Source organism: Euprymna scolopes, chromosome 38, assembly GCF_053919585.1.
Source record: "Euprymna scolopes isolate OS-2025 chromosome 38, ASM5391958v1, whole genome shotgun sequence".
NCBI lineage: Eukaryota > Metazoa > Mollusca > Cephalopoda > Sepiida > Sepiolidae > Euprymna > Euprymna scolopes.
In genome coordinates this window covers 79434275-79453536 of record NC_136519.1, presented here as the reverse complement: position 1 = coordinate 79453536, position 19262 = coordinate 79434275, and the positions used below count along the sequence as shown (strand labels likewise).

Genomic DNA, 19262 nt, shown 5'->3' with positions numbered 1-19262 from the left:
AGAGCAATGTCTCGGACACAATATCAAAAGATTAGGAAAAAAAAATTGTCAATTATTTCATGTAAAAATGTTTTGTGTGAAGTTTTCATGCGTATGAATATTTGTTTCACTCCACTGTATATATATATATATATATATTTTAATACCTGCAGACACTAGTGTTTCAACCTTTTGGGAATCATCAGTGCAGAGTTACACGATTGCTGCCCATCGGGAGATTCGAACCCAGCCATGACACACACACACACACGCATATAGTTTCAACACTGTTTGTTAATCATGCATGTGTGAATGGTCGATTTGTTGTTTCATTTTTTAAAAGTTAAATTTGTAACGTCATAACATGTGTCATCGGGGTCCGATTGATAACGTGTTCGCTTACAAACTTAACTTTTGCAAGTTCGCGTCCACTATACAGCATTTTTTTATTCTTTGCTTACAAAATTTTTGCTTTTATTTTATTTTTTTTTTTTTTTAAGTTGTGCCTTTCTCATTCATATCAACTTACTTTTATTTTGGATATTTTTTTTTATTATTATTTAAACAGACCAAGAAATTTTGATGGAATTGGAAAAAGAACGGATTCTTGTGTTCACCCCAGCTCGGACGATCAAGGGCCGCCGTGTTGCCTGCTACGACGACAGATACATTCTTAAAGTTGCCCATGAACTTGACGGAATCGTTGTTTCAAATGATAATTATCGAGACTTGCTTAACGAGAACGAAGGCTTCCGAAAAGTCGTTGAGGAACGTCTTTTAATGTATTCATTTATGGAAGACAAGTGAGTTGAAGTGTTACTTCAAAGTTTTCAAATTTTTGCATTTAAATTTTATTCAAAATAAGTATCTTCTAAAAGTGTGATCATCTTTTACTTTATTCTTTAAATTTTTTTTTTCCAATTTTTTTTTTTTTTTTTCTAATTTTTTATTAAAATTTTTATTTTTAAATTATTTTTTTTTTTTAATTTTTTATTTATTAAATTTATTTATTTTATTTTTATTTCTTTTTTATTTATTTTATTTCTTTATTTTTATTTTATTTAAAAAAGTTTTTATTTTATTTATTTTTTTTTCTTAGGTTCATGCCTCCTGATGACCCGCTTGGTCGACATGGTCCCAGTCTTGATAATTTCTTGCGTAAAACACCCACAGCACCAGAGCCTTTACCTCCAACATGTCCATATGGCAAGAAGTGTACGTATGGCAACAAATGTAAATACCACCATCCAGAGAGGGGAAATGCACCACACAAAACTGTGATGGAGAAACTTGCTGAACGTTATAAACCAATGATGCAAGAAGTTAAAGACCGAGTGATGGCAGAAGGTAACTGGCTTTTCTGTTATTTCTAAATCTAATGAGAACCAGTGTGTCAACATGATTGTGCTGTAAGTTAAGCAATGTTGAGCCTGGTCGTTAATGATGGGTGATTGTTTGAGAATACCAGACGCTGTATGTAGGACGTCGACACCTCCCTGCAAGAACTGCAAAAACCTAACATTATCATCCCGCTTAACCAGCATATATATGCAACTGGGATTGCTTATGAATTTTACATTCCCTAGACGCTTCCTCCTTTGAAGGAAGCTGGTTCAACTTTTGAAATCATTGATATCTATATATATATATATATATATATAATATTGGATACAATATAAAAATCGATAGAAAATTTGCTCTGTAATAACAAATACAAAATTTGCATGGATTAAAATATCATATTTAAGTGTATTGTATAACTGGGTAGTATACCTGCTAGTGTGTGTGTGTATATAAGTGAAAATGTCTGTGTCTGTGTACATTTACCTACACAATAACTCTATCAATTTTCGGTCTAGAGAATTGAGATTTGGGAAAATCTTTTTTATCGGTTTTCGGCCAGAAATTTGGCTGTCAAGGGATCAAAGTTCAACGATTTGACCTTTTGAAAGCTCTACCAAACTCCTCCGCCAATTTTGGTCTAAATACTTACAATTTTAAATGTAGGTTACTTGAACATGGATCAAACTTTTGAATTTGATTTGAGCCCCAAAACAAATGCTAACGGTTCAAAATTGGGGTCAAAGTTAAAAAAAAAAAAAAAAAAAAAAAAAATGGATCTCTGCGGTCTCTACAAAATTACTCAGACAAATTTTGGTCTAAACATTTGAAATCTTACATAAAGTGTATTCACACGTAGGGCAAGTTATGAACAGTACATAAGGCTCGAGCAAAGCCGGGCTGAACTGTTAGTATATATATAAAAAAATTGACCCTGTCTGTCTGTCAAACTGTCTCTATCAAACTCCTCTGTCAATTTTTGATCTACAGACTTGGAACTTGATATATAAGGGATTTGAATATGCAGAACAAATTCGATTTTCTCTTTAGTTTTTATAATTAGCTGGTAAGGGTTCAAAATTAAAAAAAACCTGCAACTTAGCAGGCGGAAGTCGACTAAACGCTCACTCTCTATGCATACACAAATATACTTTCTATGGTAAAGTAAGTTAATTTTTAAAATTCTGATATCCATCTGTTATCTCCAATGGTAACAAATAAGGTTGGAATGCTATGTTTTGGTTTTGATTCTAGCTGATGGCACCAAAGTCTTTCTTTTTTTTTAAACTATTGAAATCAGTACAATATATTGGGTACAATATAATTATCAATAGAAAATTTGCTCTATAATAATAAATATGAAATCTGCATGAAGTAAAATATATCTAAGCATGTTTTATGACGGGGCAACATCAGGCAACCTGCTAGTTTTCTTTGTACTAATGAGTTTCTTCTTATAAAGGCTGAATGGCCATTCAAGGATGGTGGTAAATGGGTTTCTCTTTACTGTAAAGAATAACGTAATCTATTTCTATCCTTAATATTGAGTCTTCTTTTTAATTTTATTTACAGGTGAAAAGAATAAAGCTGACAGGAAAGCGAAAACAAAAGCTACTTTGGCTCGAACGAAGTCAGTTTGTCAGAAAGAGGATGATGCCACGGAATCTTCGAATGCAACTCTGGATGCAAAGGCAATAGAAAAACGTCAACATATCGAATACAACGAGAAACTAAACAAACTCGCGATGAATATTAATCGGAGCGAATCTGCTATGTTGGGGAAATTCTCCAGAGCTAACAACAACAACAATAGCAGCAGCAGCAGCAACAACAGCAGCGGCAGCAATAACAATAACAATATCAACAGTGCTGAGGTATCAGCCCTGAGTTCCCATTCTCCCCTCCTCAATCTTTCAAATCGATACCAGGCAACTTCTACAGAACCTCTGGTAATCGGCCACTTACAATTGGCTAAGAAACTCTCCGACGATGCGACCAAAGATGCAGAGAAGAAATCTATGGGCGCTTCGAACGTGACAAAAAATTCCTGCAGTCCTACCAAATCAGTTCCATTGAAACACAGTCCACAAAACAAACACTCACCGCTCCCGCAACACCTGAAAGTGAGTCGCCAGTATAGCATCACCAGCGAAGACGACGTGCGCTTAAAACAAAATAGTCCTCGCAGTCGATCCTTTGTTTCGGAATCCCATTACAAGCCTTTACGGCAAGCAATCCATTATCTAGACCGAACTCAGTTCCCCTTAGTTTACGAACCGATGATGCCACCCATGGCCCAGATGCAAACCTCACCGGAAAAGTTTCTTTCCTACCCTCCGACTTTGGGTCGTCAATCGAGTTACCCGAGCAACTGGATGGCGCATCCAAATCTGGATCACTACAACCAGATAAATCTTTCCCCACCATTTCAACCGATTCTGAGCAATTCCGAACAGAAGTACCCCAACACTTTATACGAGCCTGTCCACCCTAATCCTGGTACTCCGGTGTCTTTTGCGAACACGCATACAATGCCAAGGGCATACATGGATCCAACTCAATATTCCTACGCTCAATCACCAATTAGTCCGCCGTCTATGAACTACCTTCCGATACATCAAACATCTGCACATCACATTGCGCAGCAAAATATAATCCACTCTCCAACGCGCCACGTGTCCCTACCGTCCTCCACAATGTCTCCGATGCAGGAAATGGATGTTTACCAAAAACTATACACCCTGTTTCCGGAAAAATTGGTCACAGAGGTGCTGATGCAGTACCCCAACGAAACAGACCCGTTGGTTCTCTGCAAACACCTCTGCATGCTTCACAAGTCCAACTCCACAAACGTAGGGTTGATCTAAGTCAGACTAAAAAAAAGAATAAATAATATATATACGTATGTACATGTATATAAAAACTAAAACAGAAAAAAGGAAGACCTGAAATTTAACGTTTCACGCAATTGCTGCATGAGCTCTTTTGCTAGCTAAAAATGATAAATGACAAGACAGATATATATATATATACACATGTTAGTCACTGTATAAAAATTTTAGATGTCTAGGTAGAACAGTTGAATATATGTATACATGTATTAGTGTTATATATATATATATATTGTAGCATATAATTTTATATCGTCATTTTTTTTTTCTGTATTGATTTACGTATATATGAGACAATGAATCAGAACTTTGGGGGATATCGGAATCGGAAAAAATCGAAAGATTTTGGGGAATCGGAATTGGAAAAATTGATGCCTATTTTCTGATGCCAAAACAATTCTTTTAATTGTCTTTTTTTTATTTGATTTTGTTTAAATCAAAATCTTCCATTGCTGGTAATAATGATAAAATATTAGATATTTATTGATTTTTAAAATACCAATAAAACTAAAATCGATAGCTCATCCTCCACAAGCGTATTTTGATGTTTAGGGAAATATCTGCATATTTAACGTGTGTTTTTACGAAAATCAGAGGAAATGAGTCTTATCTCTATATAAGTAAAATGAACTCATTTTTTCCTGTCTGATTTTGACCTTAATAGGATTAAAAATCAAGATATTTCATGCAAATATAATATGCACAAACGGCAGAACAATATCTGAGGTGTGTTATAGGCTTATTATTTCTCAAATTCCTCGATAATCTTAGATTTCTATACTAAGATCAATGGAAGTGGTAAAATATTTTCTCTCTAATAAATTCCTCCTCCCCCTGCCACCACTTAACACCGTTTAGGGATCGTTCGCAAGGAACAGTTGAGAAGAGAACACCAGTTTGGCTTCGTAGTTCTTTCATGTGAAGTTATTTAAAATCACTAAACTAAGCTGCAGTGCTCTGTGGCGTAGTGGTTAGTGTGCTGGACAATTCACATTATATTTTCACATTCGCGCCGACCTACCGTAGTCGTTTTTTTTTTTTTTTTTTTTTTTTTTTCCTAAACAACTGGAATGGACTTTTCTTGGTGGCTGAACTGTTAACGTTGCAGATGTTTTTTTTTTTTTTTTTTTTTTTTTTTTCACACTTTATTTTCCTACTTTTACTCATGACTCCGGGTTTGATCCTTCCTACTTACCTACCATAACATTTTTTAAAACTCCCCCCCCCCCCCCCGTCCCGGAAACAAACACTCGGGCAACGCCGGGTACCCCCGCTAGTTATTAAATAAGTTTGAGAATTGTATTGGACTCAGGAAAAATATTGGAATCGTCCCATCACTAATATATATATATATATATATATATATATATATATATGGTTGTGGATTCTCTCATCGATGACGATGAATGAGGGTTCATTATGCAATCTTCAGCAGCTCCTAAGCTCTGTGACACCACATGCATAATTGCAGTCCTGTAGACGTGCAGCACACTCCTCCGCAGATGGTGAACTTGCATATGCTCGTCGGCCAAAGATGCCTTCTCGAGTGAACAGATAACCCTGCTTTGCTGTGTGCTCTGAAACCACAATGGCATACATATTCATTTTTAGGTGGATTTTTTCTTGTGTTTTGCCTTCATATTTGCACGAAGGGCGTCCCTATGACAAATGCGGTTATGTTCAAATTCTTTGGTCCCTAGAAAACATCTTCCTCCATTCTCTGCGATCCCCTGCTGCACTCTCCCAGGAACTCAGAGAAATTCCACAACACTTCAGGTTATCTTTTAGTTTATCTTTGTAACGAAGCAGGGGATGCCCTATTGGGCGGCAAGAATTAGTCAGTTGCCTATAAAAAGTTGCTTAGGAACTCTTGAGTCATCCATTCTTACAAAATGACCTGACCACCGCATTTGTCTCCTGATCAAAAATGATTCAATACCAGTGATTTCATATCTTTCAAGTAATTGACTATTTGGAACAAAATATATATATATATATATATATATATATATATATATATAAACAAAGATAAATATTAACTTTATATTAAAATGTCTGAAGATAATAATATATATATACTTTATACTAGATAGAACAAGTAAAAAAAAAAACAAGAAAAATTGATAATGAAAAGTTTCAGGTCTTCCCTTTAATTCATATTGTTGGATTTCTATGATCCTTTATGTGGCATATGCGTGCGTGTGTATGTATATATATATATATATATATATGTATGTATATATGTTTAAAAATGTCTCTGCTGAAATATTCAGAGTTTTACTTGTAGCCAAACATTTGGCAATCAATCTTTTTTTCTTCTTTTTCTTTTTTTTTCTTCTTTTTTTTTTCCATTTTTGTTTTTTATTCTTCGAAGAAGCAAACAAAGTATAACCGGCCAACAAAATGAGAGGAAAAAAAAAAAAAAAAAGCAGAAATATCACGATAGATTAACTTGTAGGCGGAGATTCTAATGCTTTGTCTGTATGATTTAAATTTGTTTTAATCCTACAAACAAGGATGCCTCATTCCTTTCCAGTCATTTGAACATTTGTCTGATAAAAGACCGGATATTGACTAATGAAAATATGAGCACGAATAACAAATTGATATAAACTAATAAACTTAATGTGTATTTATGAAAACTCAGTAACATTAATTCCATGCATCGGATTGACTTGTCCATACGAGGATGAAACGCGCAAATTTCTGTGTAACTTATATGCCATATATGCTTTTATAACTTACCATATATATATATATATATATATATATATATATATATATATATATATATATATCATAAATAAACATGCCAAAACAAAGATTGATTTGAATCACACTTATGTTATTTTGTTAGTAGTATAATTTGCCTTACACATGTTTCATTGGTTGATGGAAATTCACCAAACAACTCTTCAAAGACAAATTTATGTTATATCCATAAAATTTACTCTTAAAATTAGATGTTTGCATTTCACAAACATAAGTATCTACTGATCTTGGGACGATTAATTGGGGTCGGGAATCAAAAAAAAAAAAAATAGGGAACATTTTTGGGTAACGGAATCTGAAAAAATTTGTGCCAATTTTCCGATGCCGAAAACGATTCTTTTAATTGTTTTTATTTCTTTTGTTTTTGTTAAAATGACCAGCAAAACAAAAATCTGTAGGTCATATCCATAAGTGCATTTTTACATTTGCAAAAAATATATGCACGTATTACATGGGTTTTAGTGGTAAACCCTAACCCCTGGCACACAAAAAACAACTCTATATTTAGAAATATAAAAACAATCACAATCAGTAATTGTATCAGAATCAGGGGTGGGGGAATATTGGAATCATCCCAGCATTAGTATCTACATGTCGAAAACATGGACGTCTGCACATAGAAAAGCAAACATCTACATAGACGTTTACAGGTATCAGCTTGTAAAATTCATGTCAGGAAATGGTACTTGCTCAGTTCTATCAAGACGTTAAAAAATGAAAATATCTCCAAAAAAAAAAAAAAAAAGGTTATATTATACGTATCTCAAAAAAAATTTCACTTAATTTGATTGAGTAGTTTTGTTTTTTTTACAGCCATCTTTGAATTTTTAGAACACGCCACGGGGAGATAACTCCGTTTAAATTGCTGACACTCCCTCCTTATCTTTAATACTAGCCGTTCTTCCTAAAAATCGAAACATGACTTTTGATCGGTATCATAACAAAGTGCTTTTTTGTTGTAAAAGAAAAACTACTTAATGAAGTGAATTTTTTTTTTCCTGAGAACTTCATTCCATAACTGATACATACAATATAACTTTTTTTTTTTTTTTTTTTTTTTTCTTCGATATTTTCATTTGTTTTGATTAAACTGTACAAGTACCCAGAAAATTTCTGGTTTTCATTTTTACACAGTGCCCTCTCAATGCCAAGTTTTTAATTAATGAATTATGTAAACATTTTTTTTTTTTTTTTTTTTAAATCCGTCATAACCATTGGTTTCATGTGCTGAGGGATTCTTCAGATGACTAAAACATTTTAGGGTGTTATGCTTTGTTTGCTTCCAATTTTACATAACTGTTCCGCACCAAATTGCTGCCAGTCGCTTGAACTATTCAGTTTTACAAATTAAATTTTTTTTACTCCTTTTTTTTTTTTTTTTTTTTTTTTTTGTTAAAAAAAGATGGGTTTTTTTTTTGTTTTGTTTTTTTTGTTAAAAAAGATTTGTTTTTGTTTTGTTTTCATACATTTACTTATATCTTTTTTTTTTTTATAAAAAATGGTTGAAATTGTTCATAATATTTATATTATATTAAAACGTATACTTTTTTAAAGTATATATTCCTTATAAAATAGTCAAAATTGTAACGAATAATAAGCTCAGTGAACATGTATTCCTGCCTTCGGAGCATATATCCTGTAAAATTACAATCCAGATACCACAAAAATAAATCTACAATCGTGATATTTTTTAAACATAGGTGAAATTTTAATTAAAAAAAAATTTTTTTTGTATTTATTGCGGACTATTATCCTGATCTTTGTAGTTGTTGTTTCACAATGTTTCGGCCAACTATACCTCTGGCCTTTGTCAGGTTGTAACCGCGACGGAATAGGAACTCTGAATCTCTTAACTGTATCCACAGCAATTACTGCAGATGCAGTTAGGAGATTCGTCATGAAACAACAACTAATAAAGATGAGGATAATAGTCCGCAATAAATAAAAATTAATAAATAATACTCATCTCAATAATGAATTCCAATTAAATAATATTAGCCTTCATTTGTTAAATTCTGATCAGTAGTCGCTGAGATTTGGAACTTATGAAAAAAAAAGGTGGTATAACGTTGGGTATATCTATACTGGTAGCCAAATTGAATATTGAAATGCTCATATCTTTCGTTCTATGCGACGAAACTTTATGACCATGATTAAAATTTTATGATAATTAACAAAAAAAAAAACTATTTTCAAACCAATAAAATTTGCCTACATTTGTATATATATAGTGTCCTGCAGGCCAGCTTCAGTTGTCTTCCCTGTGTCCTTGCCAGGTCACTAATATATTAGTGTTAGGACGATTAATCGGAAAAATAAACTTTTGGGATATCGGAAAAATTTGTATCTATATTCCAATGCCAAAAACGATTCCTTTAATTATCTTTTCTTTTTATTTGATTTTGCTTCAAACAAAATATTCCACTGCTGGTAGTAATAATAGTAATAATAAATATCGATTTCAAACTAGCAGTAAAGATAAAGTATATAGATCACCCCCTCCCACAAAAGTGTTTTTACGTTTGAGAAAATATAAATATAAAAATAGATGCACATTTAACCTGTGTTTTTTATGATAATTAAGAAAAAATATCAGGAATAGTTGTCCGAAACGTTGTGAAACAACAACTAATAAAGATGAGAATAATAGTCCACAATAAATAAATTAATATAAATAATACTCATCTCAATAATGAATTCCAATTAAAAAATATATATACCATTCGGTACGGACCCGACCATAGAAGATCATATAATAAATAAACATGGATGCAGATGCAGTTAGGAGATTCATCATGAAACAACAACTAAAAAAAAATTCCAATAAAATAATAAAATATACTTGACAATAAATCGTATTTCTGATGAGGTCGATCGATATTTCATCTGTGTTTTGGTGTTTGAATAGCTGGGTGTCATGGTTTTCAGTTTTGACCTCTTATAAGATAATATATATAATTATAAGAAAATTTATATAATAAAAACCCCTTTTTTCCGGATGAAAGCCGATTAAAAAGTTTTCCACGCCTGAATACCCTATATACCAAATTTCAAGCCTGTAGATCACATATTCTCAATAATGAATACCAATTAAATGATAAAATATGCTTGACAATAAATCTTATTTCTGACGAGGTCGATCGATATTTCATCTACATTAACTTAATTTAGTGCTGGGTTTTGTCCATCTAAATTTACTGTGTTTATTCAAGCTGGGAGTCATGGCACCGGCTTTTGACCGAAATTACGTTAATCGTTCTAACGGCTTAGCTTTGTGTTGATTTTCAACAAAGATACGGGGAATTCCCGTTCGCTTTTTGCTGTCAATAAACAGATACGGCCATAAGCTAATGAATATAGAGACTAAAAACGAAATAAAAAAAAACAAGTGAAGCATGCATGGTCCCCCGTGAGTGCAACGAGGCATAAAAAAATGCCTAAGTTCAGTATTTACGTGCACCCCTCCCATTTAGCCCCAAACGTCCCCAGGGGACATCAAATCCTGGTGAAAATAACAAACGGTGCAGTTTTAGGCATTAACATATTTAAATTTGAGTTCTGTACCATGCAAAAAAAGAAATAACTAACTCCATCATTTGCCCTCCCCATTTAGCCCCAAAAGTCCCCAAGATAGTCAAATCCTGGTGAAACGATGCAGTTTTAAGCCTTAACATAAAAAAATGCCCAAGTTCAGCATTTAATATAATATAGGTAAAATTTTGTCTTAAATCTTCTACATAGTTCTATTATTTATGAATGTATGAAAAAAGAAAATGTAAAAGTTCACTTAGATTTAAAAAAAGAATTAATAAAAATCATGATTGTGGACTTTTTTTTTTTTTTTTTTTTTTTGGTAACTGAAATGTAATTCACCAGTGTGTGTTTGTGTGTGTGTATGTATATATATATATATATATATATATATATATATATATATATACACAAACATATGCACATGATCGGCTCCTTACATTGTATCATACTTTAAAATCTTAATCTCGAAATCCATGAGTGATGTGTTTAGCATTAACACCAGCATGGTACGAAAAAGAAAAACAAAATACACTTTTACAATATTTTAAGATTCAAGATCGAAAGAATTTATTTTTAATGAACAAATGTTTATTAAAAAAAATATTGCACTTGTTTGGTTTAAAAAAACTCTTAATTTAAATAATATATATATATATATATATATATATATATAATGAATAATAAATAAAATAAAAATTTATATAAACATATACATAATGAATAATAAATAAAATAAAAAATTATATATATATATATATATATACATTATGAATAATAAATAATAAAAGATATATAATAAAAATATAATATGAATATTGGGTATATATATATATAGATAGATAGATAGATAATATGAAGGTACAGTGCCCTAGAAAGAAAATGACCGCTGAGTTTGTTTTTATGTAAATCGTTTTTTCGTATTAAACAACGAAATCCATCTTTTAAACATTTCCACATTCAACCATTAACTGCGAATAACGGTTCAATGCATGGTGAATTACAGGTTTCATACCTCCAAGAATCGCCTGTTAACCGATTCTTGTCAATCCATTGGATCATTTCAAAATTGCCAGCCACCTTCATGACAAATTAGAATATTGTTATCTCTTTAGTCCGCATGAAATCATAGTGATAAACATCATTTGCATTGTTGGATGCATTCTTAGAACTTAGCAGCCATTTTTTTTCTAGTCCGCTGTGTCTATACACAGTTTTTTGTTTGTTTTTTTATTTAAAAATTTTTTATTTTTTTTTTAGAGACAGCGAACCTTAACTTAAAAATCACAAACATATTTTTGACATACATATGTGCTTTATCGTAAGGATTAACTTTTGGCATTTAAATTTTAAACACAATTTCAGACACCGCTCGCATATATATGCTGTAATTTAGAGGTCAAATTTTCATAAGCTCTCTGTACGAAATTAGGCTTTATTTGGTAATATCACATCAAATGTCTTCCATGTGGTCTATGGTGTCTGGTTTATCTGCGTAGACATGTGACCTTACCCCATTAGGTTATTTTCTTTGCAGGTTAAGAAATTATTCAATCATCAAATATTTCAAAATGATTTTTAAAATAAATTTGCACATTTTCAAAAGCTGTCGATCCCTTCATGATGACTTGCCAAAATCAAGCTGAACTTGAAATAACCAATAGTTGCCAAGTCTGCAATTAAATAAATTAAAATTGTCAACTTAAAGTTTGCTGCCTCTGAAATAAAAAAAAAAAAAAAAAGAAAATACTGTATATATGGATGTGCTCAGAAATGAGTGTTTGTTCTAAATGAAACTGTATGATATAAAAAAAAGTAATATATATCTATATACATAGATATATATCTATATACATAGATATATATCCACGTTTACAGTCTAACTAGATCTGCATAGATCTGGAAAAGAAAATGAAAAATCTTTTAATGAATTTTTTTATGGATTTTTATATTTTTGAGTTTGTTTTAATGGATTTTTTATGAGTTTGTTTTAATGGATTTTTTATGAGTTTGTTTTAATGGATTTTTTATGAGTTTGTTTTAATGGATTTTTTATGAGTTTGTTTTAATGGATTTTTTATGAGTTTGTTGTAATGGATTTTTTATGAGTTTGTTGTAATGGATTTTTTATGAGTTTGTTGTAATGGATTTTTTATGAGTTTGTTGTAATGGATTTTTTATGAGTTTGTTGTAATGGATTTTTTATGAGTTTGTTGTAATGGATTTTTTATGAGTTTGTTGTAATGGATTTTTTATGAGTTTGTTGTAATGGATTTTTATTTACTTTTTGGAGTGGGCCCTACAAATTTTAAAAATGTTTTTTTTTTTTTTTTTTTTTTTTTTTTTTTTTTCAAAAATGTATATCGTGAATTTATTAGAGAGAAAAAAAATTGCCCCTTCCCTCTTTTTTTTTTTTTTTTTTTTTTTTTTTTCATGAAAATACATTTTTTCATAAAGATTACAACAATGACAACCTGCTGATAATTGTGATAACAATTATGATGATAAGTGGAAGTACCCTGGTCTTTGAGGAATTTTAACTTTAAGATCAGATTCTAGTGTTCGCTGTATTTTTTAACAGCATTTTAAACCAATTCTACGAATGTTCCAAGAAATTCTTTTTTTTCTATTTCCTGGGACCTTCCTTATCCATACTAACCTTCAATTTTGGATTTTCTTTAGTAAGTAATCCTTGGATTTAATTTTGTTTCATTCTTTTTTTTTTTCTCTAAGTTTAAAAAAATTAAATTAAAAATAATATATTTAAAAAGTTTTTTTTATATTACAGTAATACTTTAGAACCCAAACTTAAAAGTTTTAATGACTTTTTTTAAAGTGTTTATTTAAGGACTTATTAGTAAAGTTTTCTAATTATATGTTAATCTTTTGAAAATTACTTGCAATATTAAGTATAAAATAATACCTTTCTTCTAATGTTTGTTTACAATTCGCTACTCCTGTACAGTGTAATCACTGTTATTTGTGTTTGCGTTCTAAGGTATCACTTATTTTTTAATTTTAAATGGAAATGAATACTTACTAAATATAATGTCATTACATAACCAGCAAACAAAAAAAAAATGGATCTTAATTTATGTGTGTCCTGTAAGGTTTTAATCTCCAAGGTTTTAAAAATTTTGATTTTGGAACTCATCATCCAGCACAGGTATGGGTGAAGAGTGGCACGCGAGGCATTCCTAATAACATGGCTGATTTTCCAAAAAACAAAATAGTATTAAAACTTTATATCATTTTATTTTTTTTCTGTAATTAAATTTTCTGATCTTCATGTTTTATGAATTTGTTTAAATTTAATTCAGAAAAAAAAATTAAGCAAAACAAAATACATTCTTGCCAATAACATAGTTGAAGAAAAAAAAAATGAAAATAGGTTAATCTAAATCAAATATTAATATGTCAGACAGGTTGCTACATAGGTCTGACTTTTGAAAATCTATTAAAACAGGTTTATAAGTTAGCGTACTACAATTCAAGTCTTTTATTTCATTTTACTTTATTCAAGCTCCCCAATAATCAAGGCACCCCTTTCTTGGAGCTAACATTTCATCTCTATATGAGAGATATAAATATTCAAACCTTCCAATCCAGTTCTTTCAAACGTTGAGTTAGTAAAGTAGTTAGTAATATTAATTTCCCTCTCAGTTATTTGGCAGTTAATTATGTTATAGTATATCCTTGTCTTGGTTTTACTGGATTCCAGGACAAGAATTTATCTAGTATGGTAGAGTATCCCATTTAGTGTTTTACTATAGGAAACATTGCTTAGAAGGTGAACTAATATTCATATAAGCCGGTGTGTGTTAGCCGTACTGAAGGGATCTTATTTGGGCTGTGATTACTATTGTTGTGTTATTGAAACGTATATATATATATATATATATATATATATATATATATATATATTTCAAGTGCTTGCAAAATTATATATGCACCTGACAATTCTTTTGTCATTCTCAAAATCAACACGGATGAATTTGTCGACGTAAAAGTTTATTTACAATTAACTTTTGCCCATCAATAAAAAGAGAGATGTGTGTGTGGCAGATAACAGCAGAGAAATGTCAATCACGCTGGACGACTCTGTCTTCTGTCTTCCTCTTTCTGTTTGGTTGTTCATGTTAACTGTCTCATATAGGCATCACTCTGCATTCCTGAAATGTCTATATTAAAAATATTTGATGTTCCTTTTTTATTTTTCATTGTACAAATCTAACTTCCCGACCTGGAATGTAAGCCTTTCTGTGTTTTTTGGCAATAATTACAATTCAGGTCCTTTTTATGGGACACAAGAATGTAGATCAAAAATTCATTCAAAATGTGCATATGTTCACACCTGTTTTTTGTGTTGCTTCAGCTCAATATTCAACACTGTTATTTGAATATTTAGTCAGGATTTACTCAGTGGTATAAGTATTCTCATGCCAGGATATTCTGACAAACCCCTGTACAGAGAGGCCATCGGCACTCGAGGATTGTGCCTGATAGGCATTAGGAATGTGATAGAAGACCACCCCGTGGACCGCTCTCGAAAAAGCATCGCCCATGCCTGGTCTAGTATTTTAATATTAAGATCTTATCTCTCCTCCTCTAATAAAAAAAAAAACTGAAATGTATGGTGAAGGAAAAAAAATGTCTAACCCTAAGGGTTTAAAAATGTGTTTATCTAATGTCAAGATAACACTAAAGTGTAATGAATGTCTTTTGCAGATGTATAAATGTTACTGACCATCTAAAATTGTTCAATTTTTTTTTTTTTTTTTTTTTCCAACAAAATTTTTTTTTTTTTTAAATTCTATTTTAAAAGTTAGTTTTATTTTTATTGTAGTGTTCAGTTAATAAAATTAACAACTGAACTAAAACTATTATGAACCTAATTTTGTCGAGATAGTGTTGGTTTAATCTCTATATAAAGTTAGGTATGTGTATATGTTTGTATATTTTTATATGAAGCTAATTAACTGATGATTATGATTTTTATGTTGGACCTTTGTGAAATTTTAGCTATAGGTATTAGACACCAATTAATATTTTCCAAATTTCAGTTTATTTGGAGTACTTTAAAGGGTTTTAGGGGGTATGATATAGGCACAACCTCCCATTTGAAAATTCAAATATTTCAAGTATGTAGTATATTAAATCTTTTAAACAAGGTGAATTAAGAATATTTTCTTAAGACCTCTTAAGCTTAAGTCTTAAATTTTAGACATTTTACAAAATCATGTAATAGATTTTGATCCAAATTAGAATAATGATTCTAGATATAAGGTTTATATCTTGATTTTAATATTTATAAGGAGACCCTTGTGTCAAGTAGTTTATAATCATGTCAATAACATGGTGCAACAATAATAAATGAAAAATTGGCTAATCAGAATCAAATTTTGATATGGCTATTAAATTCTATTTTTTATATATATTTAACAAAATAACTTTACATAACATTTGCAATAAATTTGACACTTTTTTGAAAGCAAAGAAAAAACGTCATTTTAGCAAATGATTTATTTTCAAAGTTCATTTCTTAGAGGATTTTTTTATCATATTTGGTAAACATGATATAAAAATACATCATGGGACACCATTTTATGTTGACCAAGTATAAAAACTGAACCCCTTTCTAAATTTATTTTCTTTTTAATCATAAAAATTGAACAAAAATTTTAGGTTGTGAAATGTGTTTTATATATCTGCCTTTTTTATATCTTTTTTTTTTTTTTTTTTTTTTTTCTCTTTAATTTGAAAATTTATATATGTATATCTTGTTAAAAATTGACCTCATTGGTATGAAAGCATGCTCTTTAATTCAAGACTTTTATTAATACGATTTTTATATATACGATGTTATGGAGAGACTGATTGGTTTTATAACCTTTTTTTCTTATATACTAACTGTTCATACCCAACGTTGCCCGGGAATTTTTTGAATTATATTTTTCTTTTACTTTTTCTGTTTATGTTGCTTTGGTTTTGTTTTTTTTAACCGGAATACTTTTTTTATAAATATGATTATGAAATTTAAATTGATTAATTTTTCTTTTGAATAAACTATTTTAAATAAATTTTTGGTTTTGTTATTATTTTTTTTTTGTTATTATTTTTTTTTTTAATTTACAAATAATGCATATCCATCTTTACACACACACACCCACCCACACACAAACAAGCCGTATTCTTCTACAAGCGACAGAACCGTGATCCGCTGCTCACAAAGAGAAAATAAAATTTAGAACCAAAAAAGAAAAATGGTAGGTTCACAACATTTTGAAAGATTTTTCGTTTCTGTCTTTTGCCGAAAAATGGACGCAAATGGTGCACCCCCCCCCCACACACACACATCAACCAACCAACCAACCAAATCTCTTGAAAGCGAAAGTTCTCCAAAAATTATGGAAATAATGATTCCCTAACCCGAAGGAGATAAAGATTATCAATAAACCCAATTCAGTAAATATTGAATTTAATTTTCTCTCACACACACACACGCACACGAGGTACTTTGTAAAGTGGTATTACACTTGTCTCAGGAATGCACAAAATAAAAGAAATAAAAATCTGACTTGGAATTTTTAAAAGTGCAAATAAAATGCATTTATTCGTGGTTTCTCCAAAACAACGCACTTTATTATATTTCCAGTCTTTTTGCACACACATGTGCTTTTTAAAAGTCTCTGTTGTTGCCACATCACACTAGTGCTAACCAGTGCTTTCTTACCCTCGCGTTTACACGTTCATCTTCCCCATGCATACTTTGTTTCTCTCTTTGACCACGCAATGTATTTTTCTCTCCTTTTCTTATGACGCACGTTTGGGCAAATTTGCTAATCTGCATACGTGCTTTAACTGCTGCTGCTAATATTTTCGCTAACCATCTATACTTCATCTGCTGCTGATGTTCTCGCATGTGCCCATACACACTCTGTTACAGCTCGACTGAGCTTCAATCTATTGTTCATCCCTGTCAAACATTCACAATAAAAATTCGTCTGTGATACTATCGACATTTACCCCACCCCCATTTGTTAGAAAGAAAAAGAAAAACGAGGAAATAAGTTGATTAAGAAAAAGATTACGGGGCAGTTCCCAACCACTGTGCCACATCATGCTAGTGTGATGTGAGAATAATTACTGGTGTGCCACAAAGAGATAATAGGTAAAAGCCATTTAATTTTTTGTTTAATCCGTTCCGAAATTAAATTAGTCATCAACCTTTCCAATTTTTGAGTAAGGTCGGATTACTATAAAACAAGTGTAATATGTGCGTATAATTTGTAATCGGGACAACACACTTAAGGGGATAATGTATAGATTTTAGTTTTACTGGTAATTAAAAATCAAGAAACATCATTTCATCTATATATAAATCTGTCTGTTTAAATGTATGCATGTATGTACGTCTGACTAAAACTTTTGACAGAGACAAGGGATTTTCACGAGATCAGTATCGTTTTTAAGCTTGACAGTTCGGACGACAAATATTGAAAAATTGGCTAAAAGCATTTATTCCTTCACCCTCAACTGGACACTTTTCTACAAGAAGTCACATTTTTTGCCAATATTCTCAAAAGTCATCCCCTCTGTTCAATTGACTAGCCTTAATTTAAACCTTCGCCACTTCCGGTTTGGCGATGGATGCAATGGCAAAGACGTCACTTTTTTTTTTTTTCACGTTCTTTTCCTCCTTTACAGTAGAGGTTCGAGCCTGCCTGCCTGCCTGCTACCACTTTTTTTTTTTTTTTTTTATCAACGCCGTGCACCCAGGCTAGTATAACACTAAATATAAAATCTGCATTAATCAAAATATCATATTTAAGCATATTTTATACGCCCGGGCAAGGCTGGGCGCCCTGCTAGTCATTAATACGAGCTACGAGAAAATTAAGTTTTAAACAAAAACAAACAACTTAGGACGATAAAAAAAATCATTTTTGGCAGAGGAAGAATTAGCAAGCATTTTCGATGATAGTCGTCTCAAATTGGAATTAAAAAAAAAAATTTTTAACATAAGAAGTCCCCACTTTCCTGGCCTTGATAAGTGTTAAAGAGTGCACAGTAGCCAACGGGAAAATGTAATCGTTAGTAGTGGAAATTTGGTAAATTGGATTACTTAAGGGGACGAGTCATCAAGATCTTGTATTGGAATTCAAGATGATTTAGTCAGTTGGAATGTAGGAAAACGGAACAGTTTCACAGGCATGCAGTTCTAAGAAAGAAGCTTTGTTCATGGAATCCGTTATGTTTGGGAAATTGATTTTCAACCTTGAAACGGATATTCTTGTATACACATTCATTCAGAACTTGTTTACATTAGACTTGAAGACTAACAAGATCTGTAGAGCCGGGATAATGCCGGGTTGCCTTTCTTGTGACACGTCATCAACAAAAACAAATTCAGAAAAAAATAGCATCTGGTTTATTGAGAGACTGACGGGAATAATATTATCCCTGAAGAGAATCGAATTTTCATAATTGAGGATGACATGAAACATGTTCTTTTTCCAGATATAGAAACGATATCAGTGGTTGTGGATGGGGCTTCTTGAATTAAAGAAAACAAAGATACATAATTTTATTGTTTAGATGACCACCCAAGGGGTCAGTGACCGTTTTTTTAGTGGACCTGATTATTTGGATAAACAAAAAGGGACAGAGAGAAAGAGATATAGAAAAAAAGACAAAGCCTCCAATAGATTTTTTTTAAAAAAAAGTACCTTTTTGCCAGTAAGTCGA

The 19262-nt window shown here is 31.3% G+C and overlaps 1 protein-coding gene across 7 annotated transcripts in view; it reads left to right on the top strand.

Moving 5' to 3' along the window:
* LOC145263212 (uncharacterized) overlaps nucleotides 1–4210 on the top strand; it is a 145816-nt gene extending 141606 nt beyond the window's left edge. For all 7 annotated transcript variants that reach the window (XM_080120294.1, XM_080120288.1, XM_080120289.1 and 4 more), the window contains exons 4-6: nucleotides 548–782; nucleotides 1079–1326; nucleotides 2893–4210. In XM_080120294.1, coding sequence (XP_079976420.1) covers nucleotides 548–782; nucleotides 1079–1326; nucleotides 2893–4187 — 1778 coding nt within the window. In that variant the 3' untranslated portion in view covers nucleotides 4188–4210. The remainder of the gene's footprint in view (nucleotides 1–547; nucleotides 783–1078; nucleotides 1327–2892) is intronic.
* The last annotated feature ends 15052 nt before the right edge of the window (nucleotides 4211–19262 follow it).